Source organism: Hevea brasiliensis, chromosome 3 (genome assembly GCF_030052815.1).
Source record: "Hevea brasiliensis isolate MT/VB/25A 57/8 chromosome 3, ASM3005281v1, whole genome shotgun sequence".
In the NCBI taxonomy this organism is placed as follows: domain Eukaryota; kingdom Viridiplantae; phylum Streptophyta; class Magnoliopsida; order Malpighiales; family Euphorbiaceae; genus Hevea; species Hevea brasiliensis.
This window is the reverse complement of record NC_079495.1, coordinates 111,163,165-111,181,065: the sequence shown is the minus strand read 5'-3', so window position 1 is coordinate 111,181,065 and position 17,901 is coordinate 111,163,165. Positions and strand designations below refer to the sequence as shown.

General features: G+C 29.0%; 1 protein-coding gene across 1 annotated transcript; it reads left to right on the top strand.

Moving 5' to 3' along the window:
* The first annotated feature begins 12,533 nt into the window (after positions 1–12,533).
* Positions 12,534–17,901, top strand: LOC131178455 (uncharacterized). The gene is made up of 3 exons (XM_058143420.1): positions 12,534–12,583; positions 13,500–13,564; positions 17,565–17,901. The coding sequence occupies exon 3, from the start codon at positions 17,566–17,568 to the stop codon at positions 17,899–17,901; it is 336 nt and encodes a 111-aa protein (XP_057999403.1). The 5' UTR covers positions 12,534–12,583; positions 13,500–13,564; position 17,565.

Genomic DNA, 17,901 nt, shown 5'->3' with positions numbered 1-17,901 from the left:
ACTTTAAAATAAATGTTAGTGCCGAGGTATTTATTAGCGTATGGCTTTGAATCTTGATACTTGTCTTTCAATTGCATCTACATCTTTGATATGGTGTGCTGGAATTGGGACTGAACATTAGACATGAGGCATAAAATGGCCTTCCAAATGCAAGAGAAGACCATGGATACTATAGAGTGGTGCCATTAATCTTTGCTTGAACCATTCTCTCTCTCTCTCCATTTACTGGACCATTTCTTGAAAGGCATTCAAATGATGATGTATTTATGCCTTTTCAATTCGTTCGATAGGCTTTAGCTTAATGATATTGAAATGGAATCCTCTAGTCACCCTCACTGTTGGTCCAGAGTTTATAGTCATGGGCTCTTGTTCTCTTCTTCTCCAATCATTGACAATTTCTGCATTCGGCAATTTTGGGATGATGTTAATTGGTTTTCTCTCCTCATGTGTCCAAGATGCAGTAATCACCTCGTTAACTCTAATGACAATGTGGATTTCCTCTAAGAATTTATAATACTGCAAGTGGAATTAAGCTCCATTTGGGTTAAGATTGATAGATTAAAAATATTTTTTTGAAAAAAAATATTATATATATATATATATATATATTAAACACTGTTAAAAAATAGTTAAAAAAATTAATTATTTTAAAATATATCGAATTTAATTTTAAATTATTATTTAATATCATCTAATTAATATATTTTAAGGAGGTTTTTCTAATAACAATGTCAATAATAATATCAAACAGTCAATAAATATTTTCATTCTATTAGACTTCAAATTGAAATTAAAATAATTTATTAAAATTATATTTGATTTGGATTAAAATTGATTGATTTGATTTAAAATTAAATTTAAGATTAATAAATAATAATTTAATTTTTAAAATTTATCAAAATTAAATCAAATTTAAATCAAAATGACTATTCCATTTAATTCCAATCTCTTTATCAAAATTAAGTGTGCACTCTCTTTATATCAATATAATGTATTTAAAATAAATAATTTAAAAATACTCTTAAATAGACTGAAAGAAATATTTTACTTTTATTAATTATTTTGAAATCAATGCATGCTAATAAAAATATTTATATTTTATATAATTTTCATAAAAAAATATTATTCTTTCTTAATTTGAAAGCAATCACGTCATTTTTTCGTCATTTAATTTTTTGAATATTAGAAATTAATATTTACCCATTTTATCATGATATCAAATGATATTTTTATTTGTTAAAATATTTTAATCATTTTTTATATTTATTTGTTTTTAAATTGTTCCATCGATTTATTAATATTTTCATATTTTCAAAACCTCAATATATTTATGGAAATTGTTATTGAAGTCTTTTAATGTACGCAATTGGTTTCAATGGTTTTTTTTTCCCCTTCGGAAAATTTATTAGATGAAATGAGAGTTGTTTATATGACACCATTAATTTTTATGATTTTTCTTTATAAATTTAAGAATGTAATTAATATAATTTTTTTAAAATAAGTATTTATATTTAAATTAAAATAATGAGCACATATATCTTAATATAAATATTTAACAAAAATAATGTAAAATTAATCTATCTATTAGTATTGTCATGTGTATAGAATTTGCAATTATACCGTAAACCACTTACCGTATAGAAATTATCATATTTTATAATTATATAATATAATTATATCTTTTTTACTAAATATTTATTTTTATTTATTTTATTTAATTCTATTTTTATTTTCTTCTTAAATGTCTTTATTATTGTCATTGTTACCTCAAATTTCACAATTAAATGATTGAAAATATTAGATGTATTTAATTAATATTTATCTAATTGTTAAATTTTTATAAATTTCTTATTTAATGTCTCTTATTACAATTGATTTATATTATTACTTTGGTTAATATTAATTATGTTATATTGCTTTCATTATTGTGGTTTCTCTTGATTTCTATTATATTGTTGTATTTTTTATTATTTTATTATGAAATATTTATTATAAAAAGTAATAAAAATAAAATATATAATAATTAATCATAAATTTAAAATATAATTTTATTTTTATATTTAAAATAAAAAAAATCTAAATTAAAATTATTTGATTACATACAAAATACCAACAATTCTCTAATTTATACATTATATTGAATGATTGCAATTATTATAGATTCAATATCATATGAGAATAAGTTTAATAATCATAAAATCAAATATTTATATTTATTTATTTATTATATACACTTTAATTAATTTCACATAAAATTCTATATAAATATATAATCCAATAATTATTAAGTTTATTCTTATATAAAACTAAATTTATATTAGATACACCCTTAAAATTTATAATAAATGCAACCCAAAATTCAATAACAATACATACATTGAACCTCCCAAAAATTATTACAATATAAATTCTTTTATTGTGCCCTACTTTGGTAATTAAATCATAATGCAACTATTAATATAGCGAGAAAAGAATTGCTCACCAACCAACCAACCCATCTTTTCAGTTTAATATAATAACATAATAAATAATTTATTTCTCATCAATCATTTTTAATGGACTAAAGCCATATCCATAATGAGATTCACTACTAGTTTTGTGGACAAAGTGTATAGGTGGTTTATAAAGTGCATATGGATTAGCATGCCTTGATAAAATTGTCATGATTTTATCAAGAGGTGTGTCATGTTACTAAATCACCTAGGTCTATATATATACTTTTGGAGAAAAAAAAAAGTCAAAGGGCTCGAGAAGGTGAGTCGGTATTGGTATTAAGGCTGAGCAGAATTCGGTTCAAATCCAAAAATCGAACTGAACCGAGTCAATTCGGTTCAATCAGTTTGGTCTTAAAATTCAATCGGTTTGGTTCGATTTTATATTATAAAAATTTTGGTTATTTCAGTTCGGTTCGATTTTAAAGAGAAAAAAATTGATTTAATCGAACCAAACTGAATAGTAATTTATATATTCAAATCGAACTAAATCGAACTGAATTGATTTTTGAATTGATTTATTTTTATGGGAAATTTATGAATTATATTTAATTTTATATATATTAATTGTTTAATTTCATTGATGAATGGTTATTAGGTTCAAACCAAAGTCAAAATTAGATCAAATAACTTGAAAATCAAGTCTAAATTAAAAAATCAATAAAAAATCAAAACCGATCGGTTTAAACAGAATTGAACCGAAATAAAGCGGTTCGGTTTGATTCGATTTTTAACCCATTTATGTTCGGTTTTAAAAATTTAAAATTTGATTTTTATAATTTAATTCGATTCAGTTCAGTTTGGTTCGATTTGATTCGAACTGAATGCTCACCTCTAGCCGGTATGCGCGTGGGCTTAACTCTCTACGCATGAGTCATGTATACATGGTCCGCTACATGAAGGGCTAATCCTTCAGAATTTCACATCGATTGTGGATAGCATGTGTAGGTGATTTATATGAATTAGTATGCCTTAATAAAATTACCATGATTTTACTAAAGATATGTCATATCGTTAAATTATCTAGGTGCTTGTATATGCTTTTCGATAAAAAAAAAAATCATAAAGCCTACTCAAGAATCCCAAACACAAAAAAAAAAAAAACTTTTTTATTTGCTTAAGTCTTAAATTATTTTTTAATCAAACACCTTTAAAGAAAAAATATTTATGAGTTATTATTATTATATTGTCCTTATTATCAACTAAATAAAATAAATAAATATCAAATTGAAATCTCATAAATTTATTATACTTTATATATTATATAACTGTTTCCTTTTTGGAAAGTAATTTAGCTATCATACAGTTTACGGTTTTATTAAACGTGCTAAGAATTATTTTCTTTTTGGGAATTAGTTTGATTATCTCAACATGGGTGTATCAAATAGTAAATATATTATCTAAGATTGTGTTCTAATTTCTAAGATCAAACAATTGTGGAATTGACATACTGTTCACATATTCATTAATTTCATGAATAACTAGTAATTATATGCAAGTAAACTGGAATTAAATGCTTTAATTGCTTAAAAGGAAAATACAATGACTGAAATTAAATGCAATAGTGTTGAAACAATAAAAGATTAATAAAATAAATAAGCACTGCTAAATAGCTCAATTTGAGTTAGCTCAAATGGTACTAATGTATATAATTTTACTATTATACCCTTAAAAAAAAGAGAGAAAACAGTTTAAAAATAACTTCAAAGCTTGGAGTTGGTGAGGTAGCTTATTTAATGGCTCATGCAAAGGAAAGTGTGCATACAATAAGCTATTATTGCTTGCAGCCATGCACACCATTCGAGAACTGATGATTCGAGAAGTGTGTCTATTGCATTAATGCATGCACATATGAGCTACTACATGCAGCAGTGATGAGCTAGCATAATGAATTAGATTACAGAGAAGAATTAGATATAAATGTAAAAATAAATATTACTGGACATGATATATAATTTTGACAAATAAAATTTATATTTTTGAAAAAAATAATATATATACACATTAGAGCTTGTATAATATATATATTTCATGCAATAAAATGTTAAATGAGGGGTAAGTAGCCCGACTGGCATAGAAGTACGCATTCCATCCTGGTTCATGGTTTGAGCCCTCCTTATGTCAAATGTCATTTTTTTTTCCATTTATAATCGCACCTAACACAATACATTCTTTATATATGTATATATATTTTTTCGTTGATTTAAAAAATGGATGAGGGCTAATAGTCCGATTGGCATATACTCCCAAGCATAAGATAGAGGTTTTAGGGTTCGATCCCTCCATTTGTCCATTTTTTTTTTCTTTTGTGATTTTTTATAATTATTTTCATTCCAAAATATAATATTAAATTATGATGATCATAAGTATTTTTAAATCCTAATTAACATTTTTCTTTAAAATTATAATATAACAAATTTTTAGATTTAAAATTATAAGATATATATAAATCATTTATTTATATATAACTAATTTTACAGTTTTAACACCACTTCACTACTATTAGAATAATTACCTATACAACGATCAATCGTTAAATCAACATCACTGCTACAATCACCACGTGTACAATATTACCACGATTATCATCATTAAATTATTGTTTTTAATTTAAATATAGAGGGAGCTAGTTAAAGATATTTAGAGAATTATAGAAATAAAAAGAGTTATGGACAGAGATATTAAGATTATCATATATATAAAGGTAAATAGAGGTAGAGAGATATATAAAAATGTATAAATCAATATGTGTTGATTTTGAAATAACTCTTGTGTGTGTGTGTGTATACAAAAATTTATTAGATGAGAGCTAATAGTCCGATTGGCACATGCTCCCAAGCATAAGGTAGAGGGTTTAGTATTCGATCCCTTCATTTGTCCCTTTATTTTTTTTCTCTTTTGTGATTATTTATAATTCTTTTCATTAAAAAGTATAAGATTAAACTATAATAATTGAAAGTATTTTTAAACCCTAATTAACACTTGTCATTAAATTTATAATATAACAAATATTTAAATTTAAAATTATGAGATATATATGTAAATCATTTACTTATATACACCTAATTTTATAGTATTAACAATATTTCACTACTATTAGAATAGTCACATATACAACTATCAATAGTTAAATCAGCACCACCTCTATAATCACCACGTGTACAATATTACCACCATTACCACCATTATCATCATTAAATCATTGCTTTTAATTTAAATATAGATGGAGATAGTCAAAGATATTTAGAGAATGATAGAAATAAAATGAGTTATAGATAGATATATTAAGATTATCATATATATAAAAATAAATAGAGGGAGAGAGATAAAGATGTGGATAGAGATATATAGAAATGCATAAATCAATAAATCAACACATCTTAATTTATGCATTTCTATATATTTCTTTCCACATCTTTATCTCTATCTTCCTCTATTTATCTTTATATATATGATATATAGAAATGTATAAATCAATATATGTATTAATTTTGAAATCAACACATATATTGATTTATGCATTTCTATATATCTCTCTCCACATCTTTATCTATCTCTCTCTCTATTTATCTTTATATATATATGATAATCTTAATATCTCTATCTATAATTCATTTTATTTATATCATTCTTTAAATATCTTTGACTATCTCCCTCTATATTTAAATTAAAAAAAATGATTTAATGATAATAATAGTGGTAATATTGTATACGTGGTAATTATAGCGGTGGTGCTGATTTAACTATTGATCGTTGTATAAGTGATTATTCTAATAGTAGTGAAGTGATGTTAATACTATAAAACTAGATGTATATAAGTAAATGATTTATATATATCTTATAATTTTAAATCTAAACATTTGTTATATTATAATTTTAAAGAAAAGTGTTAATTAGGGTTTAAAAATACTTCAAATTATTACAGTTTAATATTATATTTTTTAATGAAAAGAATTATAAAGAATCATAAATAAAAAAAAGGGCAAATGAAAGATTCGAACCCTGAACCCTCTACCTTATGCTTGGGAGCATGTGCAATCAGGCTATTAGCACTACAAGAAAATATCAGAATAGAAACCGAATTTAGAAACGGATTTATATCGGTTTATAATTTGAAACGGATTTTGAAACGGAAATCTGGTAGAACAACTTAAATACATTAAAAACCAAATAGCAACTGATTAGAAACCGAAATTAGAAACGGAAACTCGTCGGTTTCTAAATTATGAAGAACATTTTGATGGCAAATTTAGCAACTGTTTATAAACCGATTACAAACCGATTTTTGAAACCCAATAATTTTCCGTTTCTAATATTTGTCATATTAGAAACCGAATATATCGGTTCCTAATTTCTTTCACTTTAATTTAGAAACCGATTTCATTCGGTTTCAAAATAAAAGTATTTTCTATTTATATTTAGAAACCGATTCGTATCGGTTTCAACATTCATATAATTTCCATTTTATTTACTAAAAATTAAAGTCTGTATAGAAACCGATTCCTATCGGTTTCAATTTTCCTTTGTTATATTTAGAAACCGATTTATTTCGGTTTCAAAATAAATCTAATCATTAATTTTATTTATTAAATTTTAAGGATAAATTTAGAAACCGATTTATATCGGTTTCAAAAGTAATGTAATTTCTATTTTATTTACTAAATTTTAAAATAAAATAGAAACCGATTCCTTTCGGTTTCTAATTACTCAATGAATTTAGAAACCGATTGCTTTCGGTTTCAAATTTTACTTAAAACGTTAGAAACCGATTCCTATCGGTTTCTATTTTCTTTTATTATATTTAGAAACCGATTTATGTCGGTTTCTAATTGAAAGTAATTTAGAAACCGATTGCTTTCGGTTTCAAATATTAAATTGTTCTCTAATTATATTTATAATTTCTATATTATTTACTAAATTTTCAAAATAGAAACCGATTATTATCGGTTTCTAATTTTTTCACTGATGCTTAGAAACTGATAACTTTCGGTTTCAAAATTTATCGATTATATATTTGATTTAATAAATTTTAAAGTAAAGTTAGAAACCGATTTCTGTCGGTTTCAAAATCAATGAAATTTTAAAATAAATTAGGAACCGATTTATATCGGTTTCTAATTCTTTTAGTTATATTTAGAAACCGATAGCTTTCGGTTTCAAAAATTAAAGTGTTATCTAATTATTTTTATTTAATTTTAATTTTAATTATATAGAATTATATTAATTTTATTTTCATAAAACTATAGGGGATAATTTAATTTCAAATATATATATTATATTAATTTTTTTTCAACTATATTAATTTTTATACCATTCTAGAGAAATGTCTTTCATAAACTTACTCTATTAAAATAATTTAAATCAATAATTAATTATTTTTATCAAAATAAAAAAAGATTTACAAGTAAATACTAATATAATACTCGCACCAGACTATGTCAATAATTTTTAAAATTTTATATAAGAATTAAAAAAATAATGTATAAATATTATTATAAAAATAATATTAAAAATTAATTAAAATTTCTTTATAATATCATTGAAATGTAAAAATATGTGAAAAAAATAAATATATTGAGAATAATAATAATTAAAGTAAAGTTAAAAAATAATTAATATTTTCATAATTTTATAAAATAACAAATAAAATAGAAATTTTTTTTTTAAATGAGAGTGATAAATTAAAAAAAACTACGTAGTTTTAAGGATAGGTGACCTAAACAAACCTAAAACGATCGTATGTTATTAATTGCCGCACATTGATTATTAAAGTTTCTATCACTCCTAGGCGACGCCTCGGTTGAACGAGTGTCTTGTTAAGCTTCTTTGTTGCATTCCTTCACGAAGCTCATCGTTCAAATTTTGTGCATTTTTACCTCTATTTTCAAGTGAAGCTCCTGTAATTTTCTATTTCCCTCTCTCTCACTCTCTTTTTTTGTTTATTTGTTTTTTTTTTTATTCCTTCTTTTTACTCTTTTGTTTTCTCCTATACTCTATGTGGACCATCATATTGTAGTTAGGGGTTTTTCTTTGAATTGCTAGATTTGTGCTTGCTTCTTCTATTTTGAGTTCATTGACCATTGATTTGTAGGGAGATTTGTTCTTTTGGGACAATGGTTATAAAGGGAGATTTGGGTTTTGTTGCTTCTTTATGTATTAATTTAGACCTTTAGATTTGAGGTGTTTTTCTAGAAAATTGCAGGTTAGTTTTTTAGATTTTATTATCTGTTAGTTTTTTGGAGCTTAAGGAATTGGACCAGTGAGATTATTATATGACAAAGCAAGTTCTGTAAGTGATCTGAGCATGCCAATTTCTTGAGGTATGGAACCAGAAAGTTGGTTTCTATCAAGATAAAGAGCCCAAAGATTTGTCAAGTTACCAATGGAAATTGGGATTATACCAGTGAGACTATTTTCTGAGAAAAAAATCTCAGTGACAAATTTCAACATTCCAAGTTCTTGAGGTAGGGAGCCTGAAAGTTGGTTCCTTTGAATGGAGAGAATTGGCAATGCTGTCAAATTCCCTATAGAAGCTGGTATTGTACCAGTGAGAAAATTGTCTGATAAATCAATGTACGTGAGAGAATTCAACATCCCAATTTCTTGGGGAATGGAACCAGAGATTTCATTGACAGAAAAATCAAGGATTTTGAGCTTGGATAGATTGCCAATATGGGAAGGAATGTTCTCATGGAAAGAGTTATTACTAAGGTTAAGCTTGACAAGATTGGGAAATGATGGAAAGCTGAAACTCTGAAGCGTACCTTCCAAACCAGAATCTGTAAGGCTTATATTGGAGACACTTCCTGCCTCATTGCAGTGGATACCGAACCAATTGCGTGGTCTCCACAGAGTATTCCAAGAAGACAGAAATATTGGCTTTGATTATCAAGAGAGGCCTTCCATCTCGAAGAGAATCGCTTCTTCGCTTTGAACAAAGAAGACGGGATGCAGAAGTAAGAACATGAACAGAAAATACTAGTAAAGGAATAAGATGGAAAAGGAGTGAGGAAAATAAGCGGACTAATTTCTGTAGTGTGGAAGCCATAAACTGTGAGGATGGAGAGATGGGTAAAAAAGAAAATGGGGATTGAGAGGCAATGACCGAAGAAGATATGCAGAGAAATTTCTGTCATTACCTAGTGGGTGTCGTGGTCGCCATCATCACGGTACAATATATATTGAGATTTATATATATGATAGATAAAATTTATATATTTATCTCTTTAATTTATAATAAATTAAATTTAAACAATTTTTCCCATATATTAATTGGTGTTGGACTGTTATTGAATTCACAGCCTCAATGTCGGATTTTGTCAGGAATTTTTTTTTAATTTACTTGACAATGAAAGAAATGCAACTTGCAAGCAAGTTTCAAAGAAAACAAGAAGGTGTTTTGATTTACATGCTATAATTTATTGCGTGAGAAAGAGTTTTCTATCTAATTAATTTTGAAGAGTTTTCTATTTGAAGTGTAGGCCTGTATAGTGAAACAGTCAAAGGGGAATTGTGGATTTGTATGTCATCGTAGTAACTGTCATAAACTGTATGTATGTCATCATTGGTTCTTTTTGACAGTTGATGCCACCAATTGCTTACATGGTTCTTAAGGAAGATATCTTCTCCTTATTGGTTTCATCACTTGTACTGTTTATCAGATGACTGATAAATATGGAACATTATCATGGGTAAGTATTATTTTCTCTTGGATCATCATAGTTGGGTCCTCAACTGTAGTAAATATCATGTATATTATACAACTGTAGTAAATCACCATTTAAGGTTGAGATGCAATAAGTTATAAGTGAGATGCATTTACAAGTAATTTAAGGTTGAGATTATCACTATGTTCAGGAATTTTTTCAGAGTGAAAGGAAAATAAAAGATGGAAAGTAAAGAATATTTTCTAGTTATTATTTTCTATACTCTTGCTTGGATAAGCAAGTTATGAATTTATAATTTTATCCTACATATTTTTAAAAAGAATTTAAATAGAAAAGGAAATTTTATATTTTTTCTTTTTGATAAAAAAAGTAATCTTTCTCCACAGATTTCTTATTTCCTCTTTAAATTAAAAAAAAAATAAAAAAAAATCATTTCCTTAATTTTTCAGTCTCTTTCTAAACAGAGGAAAACGCCAATCCTCCCTTATTTTCCTCAAGTTATTTGCATTTTCCTCCATCTTCAACATATCCAAACAGGCTTTTAAATTCAACACTAATGTATAAACTATTAGGTTTTATAAAAATTTTGTATTTTTATATTTTTTTTTATTAATTTAATTTAGATTGATATTCAAATTTGAAACCTTATAATTCAAATGCAAACAGCAGCAACAATCGTAATTTGCTACTTTAGCACTTTTTTTTTTTTTAAAAAAGAACAATTATTTATAGATTCTCTGGTATGGTGATGCAGTCAGCTACTTTAAGTGCAATTGTTAGAAGTCCTACTTGCTCTCTTGAATGAATTCTTATGGTCATGCTGGTTTAATGTTACTTGAAGAATGCTACATATTGTCTGAAATTAACCATTGAAAGGGAATGAGAAGAACCATTAACGGAATGCATTTACCTTGTTTAATTGAGTTCTACTGAACAAAACATTTACCCAAAATTTCCCTTCTCTACTTCAAATTGAGAGAAGTTTTACCAATTTGCTAATTTTTTCCTCCTCAAGAGGATGTATTCCTTGTGACTACATGAGGGATTGTGATTGACTGATTGTAACAATATGCAAAGTTCAAACTTTAATGTGATTACTTTCTAAATATTAAAGTAAGAGCACGCGTCAATTATCTTTTGCATTTTTTTTCATCGTAAATCTTTATCATCTCCTACTCATTTGAATTCAAACCTGTTTGTTTTGTAGGCACTCTCTTATTATCCCAAAGTCTCATTTTTCTTCCTTGGAAGCCACTCCTCCATCCGTAAGTTAATTTCCCCCTCATTTGGTGCAATTATTTGTGGGTCCTTCATGAACTCACAGTATTTTAATGTGTATTTGTTGCAAATTTTGTTGTTATTGGATTAATTGCCTCACAAAATCCTGTTAATTTTAGTTTGCGCTTGGTCAGATTTCTTCACAAAGTATTGTTCTCGTTTATGTCTTACAATCAATTGTAATTGTGTAACTTGTGTTTTGGTTGCTTGTCTTGGCTCGCAATACTCCTTTATTGTACTCAAGAAACCAAAATTGAGGTGACTGCTTGAGTACTTAGATATCTTTTTTGAGGTTTCACTCTCTTTTACTGCATCTAAAGTGTAGTGTAGAATAAAAACATATTTTTCATTCCCATTAGAAGCATAAAAACCCAAAGGTCTTCTTTCATCCGACTCAGAAATGACTTTAAAGAATGGATATTTCATCCTCATTAGATCGCTCTATCTCGATGTTGGATGAAAACACCAGAGCAAACATTTTCTCATAGTGACTTGATATCATTTATATTGTATTCAATATTATATTGCAAATTTTATTGTTTGTTCAGCTCAAGTGGGCTAGCACACATTTGTTAGATATGAATATCGTTGGATATTTTATGTTTAGAAAAAGAGAATAATTTGGATTAGGAGGCCTAAATTCTTAAAATTTGTAATTACTTAAAAGGAAAATTGAAAAATTTATAAATGCGGTATAGTTTGATCTTTTCACTTGTTATATTCTTTTTTGTCCTGTTCCATTCCATCCAAAATGTTAGGACTGCACTCCTTATTGTGTGACCAAAATGTTAAGATCATTGTTCAAAACTTCAACTCGGATCTCATACCAAGTATCTCAAAATTTGATTTTGAATGAGTCCCCTGAATGGGATATATTCTGTATCCAACACTCGTCCGTGAGTCCATGTAACACAGGAATAAAGCTATCCAAATACTCAGACTGCTGTAGTCTAGTAAGCATACACTATAATAGATTTACCTCTCTCATTGTTGATATTTTAAATTATTGTCTGTTGTGAGATATTGTTACAAAATAATATGTTTAATATATCTAATTTCATAAATGAATTCTAATTTCGTGTTTTTTTTTTTTTTTTTTATAGGTATGTATATTCCATTTGGTTCTTCGAGCCCTTGACACTGTTGGTTTGTCTCTATCTCTATTATCTTTAACCTTACCAATTTGGTGCGATTTTTCTTACATCATCAGGTGTCAAATTGGATTTGAAGTTGCTATCTTTAGCAATAGATCTATTTTATTAAATACTCAGGAGAATTTTAAGCTGAAGGCAAGTATATATCAGCTTAGGTTGGGTTGAAACTGAGTGAGGTCCCTTTTTCTCTTTGCATTTTTCAGCATGAGAATTTGTTTCATTCATGGTTGTATAAGCAAACAGGAGGCTTGATTACATTTCAAATGCCTTTAATAATCTTCTGCTTGCAATGAATGCCACTTGTTGGATCTGAGATAATATTTTAGTTTTACATTTAAGAAGATGGATCTTGTCATTGTGAAAATGGACTAGTACATCATGCCAAGCGGCCCCATGTTGCATGGTAGAACCAGAAACTCTCAGGCCACCATGTTGTGCAGGGTTTGAGAAGATAGAGAAGAGAAATATAGGTTTTATTTTAGGAAAAATTGTTATTTAGTCTTTCTATTTTATTCTTTAGTCCGTCTATCCAATTTAAATTAAGTTTTCTATTAGTCAATGTGATGCAATGTGTAGTGTGTAGAGATAATTACATGAACAAATCTTCAAAGAACAGCAAAGGTTTAATCCAAAACTTCAAGAAGAAAGAGATAAAAATAAAGTAAAGAAACTTTATTGAAAATTGAAGAAATAAATAAAATTACAAATAAAAGATTGTATGTTTATTTTATTGCTATACTAATATCTATTTTTTCATGTCCTTTAATTTTAATGATTATTATGTTTTTTAATTTTATACTATTATGCCATATAATGTAGTTATTTATTTATTTATTTACTTTGAGGTGTTAAATTTTATACAATAATTTACTGACGGAATTTCTTTTTTTTTTTTTTTTGAACTACAGTCTGTCTCATTCTCTTTTGGTCACTATCTCTCGTTATTTTGTCCCTTGCTTTCAGTATCACACAGGTAAGTAATATTTTAATATGGCGTTTTAATTTGTAGATGCATGCATATCAATTTTTGAGGTGATAATTTTTTCTATTTGTAGAAATTTTGTAACATCTCTCATTGTTCTCTGGGTGCAAATTTTATGTTGTGCACTTGGAGAACTAATGGGAGATGCTGCTGGAATTTTTACAAATATATGACATGTCATTATCTGTCTGTTATTGGTAGAGATGATACAATTCTAATTGGGTTAGGGCCTTACCTTTCAACGCATGATTGGGGATATGATGTAATTCTGATATATGACATATCATTACTAATATTCACTTAATTATTACACAGCTATTAGGAAAATGGGATCAGATCGGAGATGGATGTATGCTAGGTTAAAAGATGGTCTATTGACCTCGTAATTCATAGAAGGTATTGAACAATTCATAACATTTGCTAAGCAACATCCAGTGGATGGATGGGGATAAATCAAGTGTCCATGTAATCATCGAAAGTGTCAGAATCGTAATTATGCTGATGAGAATACAATTCGGTTACATTTGATGAAGCATGGATTTGTGCCATATTATTATAAATGGATTCTACATGGGGAACCCCGCACAAGTAATATTGATAGTCAAAACATAAATGTTATGATAGCGGAGTCTGTTCAAGAGGTTGATAATAGCACAAGCAATACCTATGAGCAAATGGTAATGGATGCAAAGAGTCCCGATTTCTTTCAGATGTAATGGAGGAGCCTCCAAATCCATCAGCTCAAAAATTGTATGACATGTTGCAAGCTGTTAATCAAGAGGTGTGGCCAGGTTGTGAAAGCCATTCGCAGCTCTCAGTTGTTGCAAGGATGTTGAACATCAAGGCAGAACATCATTTGTCAGAAAGGTGTTTTGATGACATTTGTCAACTTATGAAAGAGGTGTTACGGATGAAAATTTAATGAGAAAACTTTTACGACTGAAGAAGTTGGTTCAAGCATTGGGCCTACTGTTGAGAAGATTCATTGTTGTACTAATGGATGTATGTTATATTGGGTGAAGATAGTGAGTTAACGAATTGCAAATTTTGTGACCATCCACGCTCAAACGACATAGTCGAGGCTCTTCTAATTTTCAAACCAATGTGCCACATAAGAAAATGTACTACTTTCCTCTCACAAGATTGCAAAGATTATATGCTTCGAATGCAACAGCAAAAGAAATGAGATGGCATGCTGAGCATGACCATGAAGATGGGGTAATGTGTCATTGTTCAGATGCAACTACATGGAAGCATTTTAATAAAACACATCCTTCATTTGCTGCTGAGGTTCGGAATGTAAGGCTAGGACTGTGCACCGATGGGTTTCAACCATGGCCAGTCATTGTCACTCCTTACAATTTGCCTCCTTGGTTATGTATGAAGGAAGAGTATATGTTCCTAACGGTACTAGTTCCTGGTCCGAGAAACCCAAAAGACAAATTGGATGTGTACTTACAGCCCCTTATTGCAGAGTTGAAACAGTTGTGGGAAGTTGGAGTTGAGACATATGATGCATCAAAGAAGAATAATTTTAATATGAGGGTTGCGTTATTATGGACAATAAGTGATTTCCCTGCATATTCAATGTTATCCGGTTGGAGCACAGCAGGCAAGACTGCTTGTCCATATTGTAGGGACGATTCAGATGCATTCACATTGACAAAGGGTGGTAAACAATCATGGTTTGACAATCACCGTAAATTCTTACCAGCTAACCATCCTTTAATAAAATTGCTTTTAGAAAGAACAAGATACAAAAAGTGCTCCCCCCATTCTATCTGGTGAGGAAATTTTAGAACAAATAGAACATCTAGGATTAATGTGTGTCACAGATATGGGTGCAGATGAGAATAACAGTTGCAAAGCAAAAAACACGGGTTGGAAGAGACGGAGCATTTTTTGGGATTTGCCATATTGGAGTACTAACATGCTTCGCCACAACTTGGATGTCATGCATATAGAGAAAAATGTATTTGAAAATATTTTTAATACTGTGATGAATGTTGAAGGGAAGACGAAGGACAATGCAAAATCAAGAGAAGATTTGAAAGAGTTTTGTCACCGACCTGAGTTAGAGAGGGATATGGCAACAGGAAAGTATCCTAAAGCATGTTACACATTAGACAAACAATCAAAAGCAGTGTTGTGTGAATGGCTTAAAAATCTTAGATTCCCAGATGGTTATGTGTCAAACATGGGTAGGTGTATAGACATGAGAAAACTAAAGTTGTTTGGGATGAAAAGCCATGATTGTCATGTCTTTATGCAAAGATTACTCCCAATAGCATTTAGGGAATTGCTTCCAAAAAATGTGTGGCAAGCATTGACCGAATTGAGCAATTTCTTTAGAGAGTTAACTTCAACAACACTTAGAGAAGAAGCCATGTTACAGCTCAATGAAGAGATTCCTATTATATTATGTAAACTAGAGCGTATATTCAATCCAAGTTTATTTTACTCCATGGAACATCTCCTGCATTTTGCTTATGAAGCATGGATTGCTGGTCCTGTGCAATATCGGTGGATGTATCCATTTGAGAGGTAACTAGTTTAATGTATTGTTGTATACTATCATTACATGGAGAAATAAAAACTTTGTTGTGACTAAATAGTAAATGGTACAGGTACCTTAGGAAGTTAAAAAATAATGTGAAAAATAAAGCCAAAGTGGAAGGTTCCATATGCAATGCATACTTAGTTGAAGAAGCATCGTCATTCTGCGCTCATTATTTTGAACCCCATGTCAACACAAGGCATCGAAAGGTTCCACGCAATGATGATACAGTCGAACATATGGATGAACATCTAGGTAATCTATAAATTTTAACTCATTGCGGTAGGCCACCGGGAAAAGGAAAGGTTAGATATCTCAGAACAAGAATTTCAAGCAAAGACAAATGTACATCGTGTTGAATTGTATAGAAGTAAAACCGTACATTGAGTAAGTTTTTCTAATATTCAATTATTATAATTGTTGCAATGCCATTATTGATTCCAAACATTTAATTAACTATTTTCATTGTGTGCAGCATTTTTGTTAATGAGTTACACATGGCCAATCCAAATATCAATGATAAACAAGTTGATGAGAAACTAGAGCGTGAATTTGACAAGTGGTTCAATAAATATGTTCACAATCCCTCCAACAATATATCAAGCCAGTTTTTAAAGGATCTATCAAAGGGTCCATTAAGAAGTGTTATGTCCTACAATAGTTATGTAGTTAATGGTTATAAATTTCACACTAAAAGTCATGGTTCGCATAGGCAACGATGAACAGTGGGGTATGTATCAAGGGGACTAATTACAGTACTAATGAAAGTGACTACTATGGACAATTAATTGAAGTGCTACGATTGGAGTACCCTGGATTACCAATCAAAAGAACTGTATTGTTTAAATGTGATTGGTTTGATCCAACACCAAATGTGGGAACAAAGATTCATCCAAAATATAAACTTGTGGATATTAATCATAAAAGATCCTTCAATAGGTATGAACCATTTGTTCTTGCTATCCAAGCTGCTCAGGTGAATTATTCCATATATCCAAGCTTAAAGCGTGACAAGGATGATTGGTGGGCCGTGTTCAAAATCAAAGCGAGATCTGTTATTGATCTTCCTGAGCAAGTGAATGTGACAACCCCCCCTGCACGGGAAGAACCATTTCAAGAAGATGAAATGGAAGTCCCTTTGATTCAAATTGATGATGATGATGATCAACAACAATATTTGAATGATCAAAATGGTGTACTAGTTGAAATTAATGAAGAGGATGTTGAAGATGAAGAAGAGCTTGAGTTGGACTCAGAAAGCGATGAGGAATGCGATGATGTATATGATAGTGATACTAATTAGAATTAGGTATTTCTCTTAATGAATTTATATTTCTAAACTTGAAGTATAAATTCTAACTATTGGAAAATTTCATCTGTATTATGTATCATAAGTTGAATGAAGCTAACTTGTTAATACAATTATTTATGCAGGATGCGAGGCAACGGTCGCAGGGGAGGTTTGTTGGGTCATTCACAGTCAAGGCAGTTACCTGTGCAGGATGAGTCCAATGATCAACTAGACCAATCTACACAGGGTCAGCCTCAGGTTCCTTCACGATCCACTGGGAGGTCGACACCAGATCCGGAGGGGTCTACTGCTTCAACACAGCATCGAGCTACACCTCCACCTCCACCGCCACCACCTATTACCCCATCTTCTGAGCCTGCAATTGGATCAACCTCTGGTCATGAAGGTCATTCAGTTGGGGCAGCACCAATATCATCAATGGATGGTCTATCACTCACTACATTTGGAAGAAAGAAATAA

What these genes read in the sequence shown, in the direction of transcription:
- LOC131178455 (XM_058143420.1), top strand. Translation starts at nt 17,566, where the DNA reads ATGCGAGGCAACGGTCGCAGGGGAGGTTTGTTGGGTCATTCACAGTCA.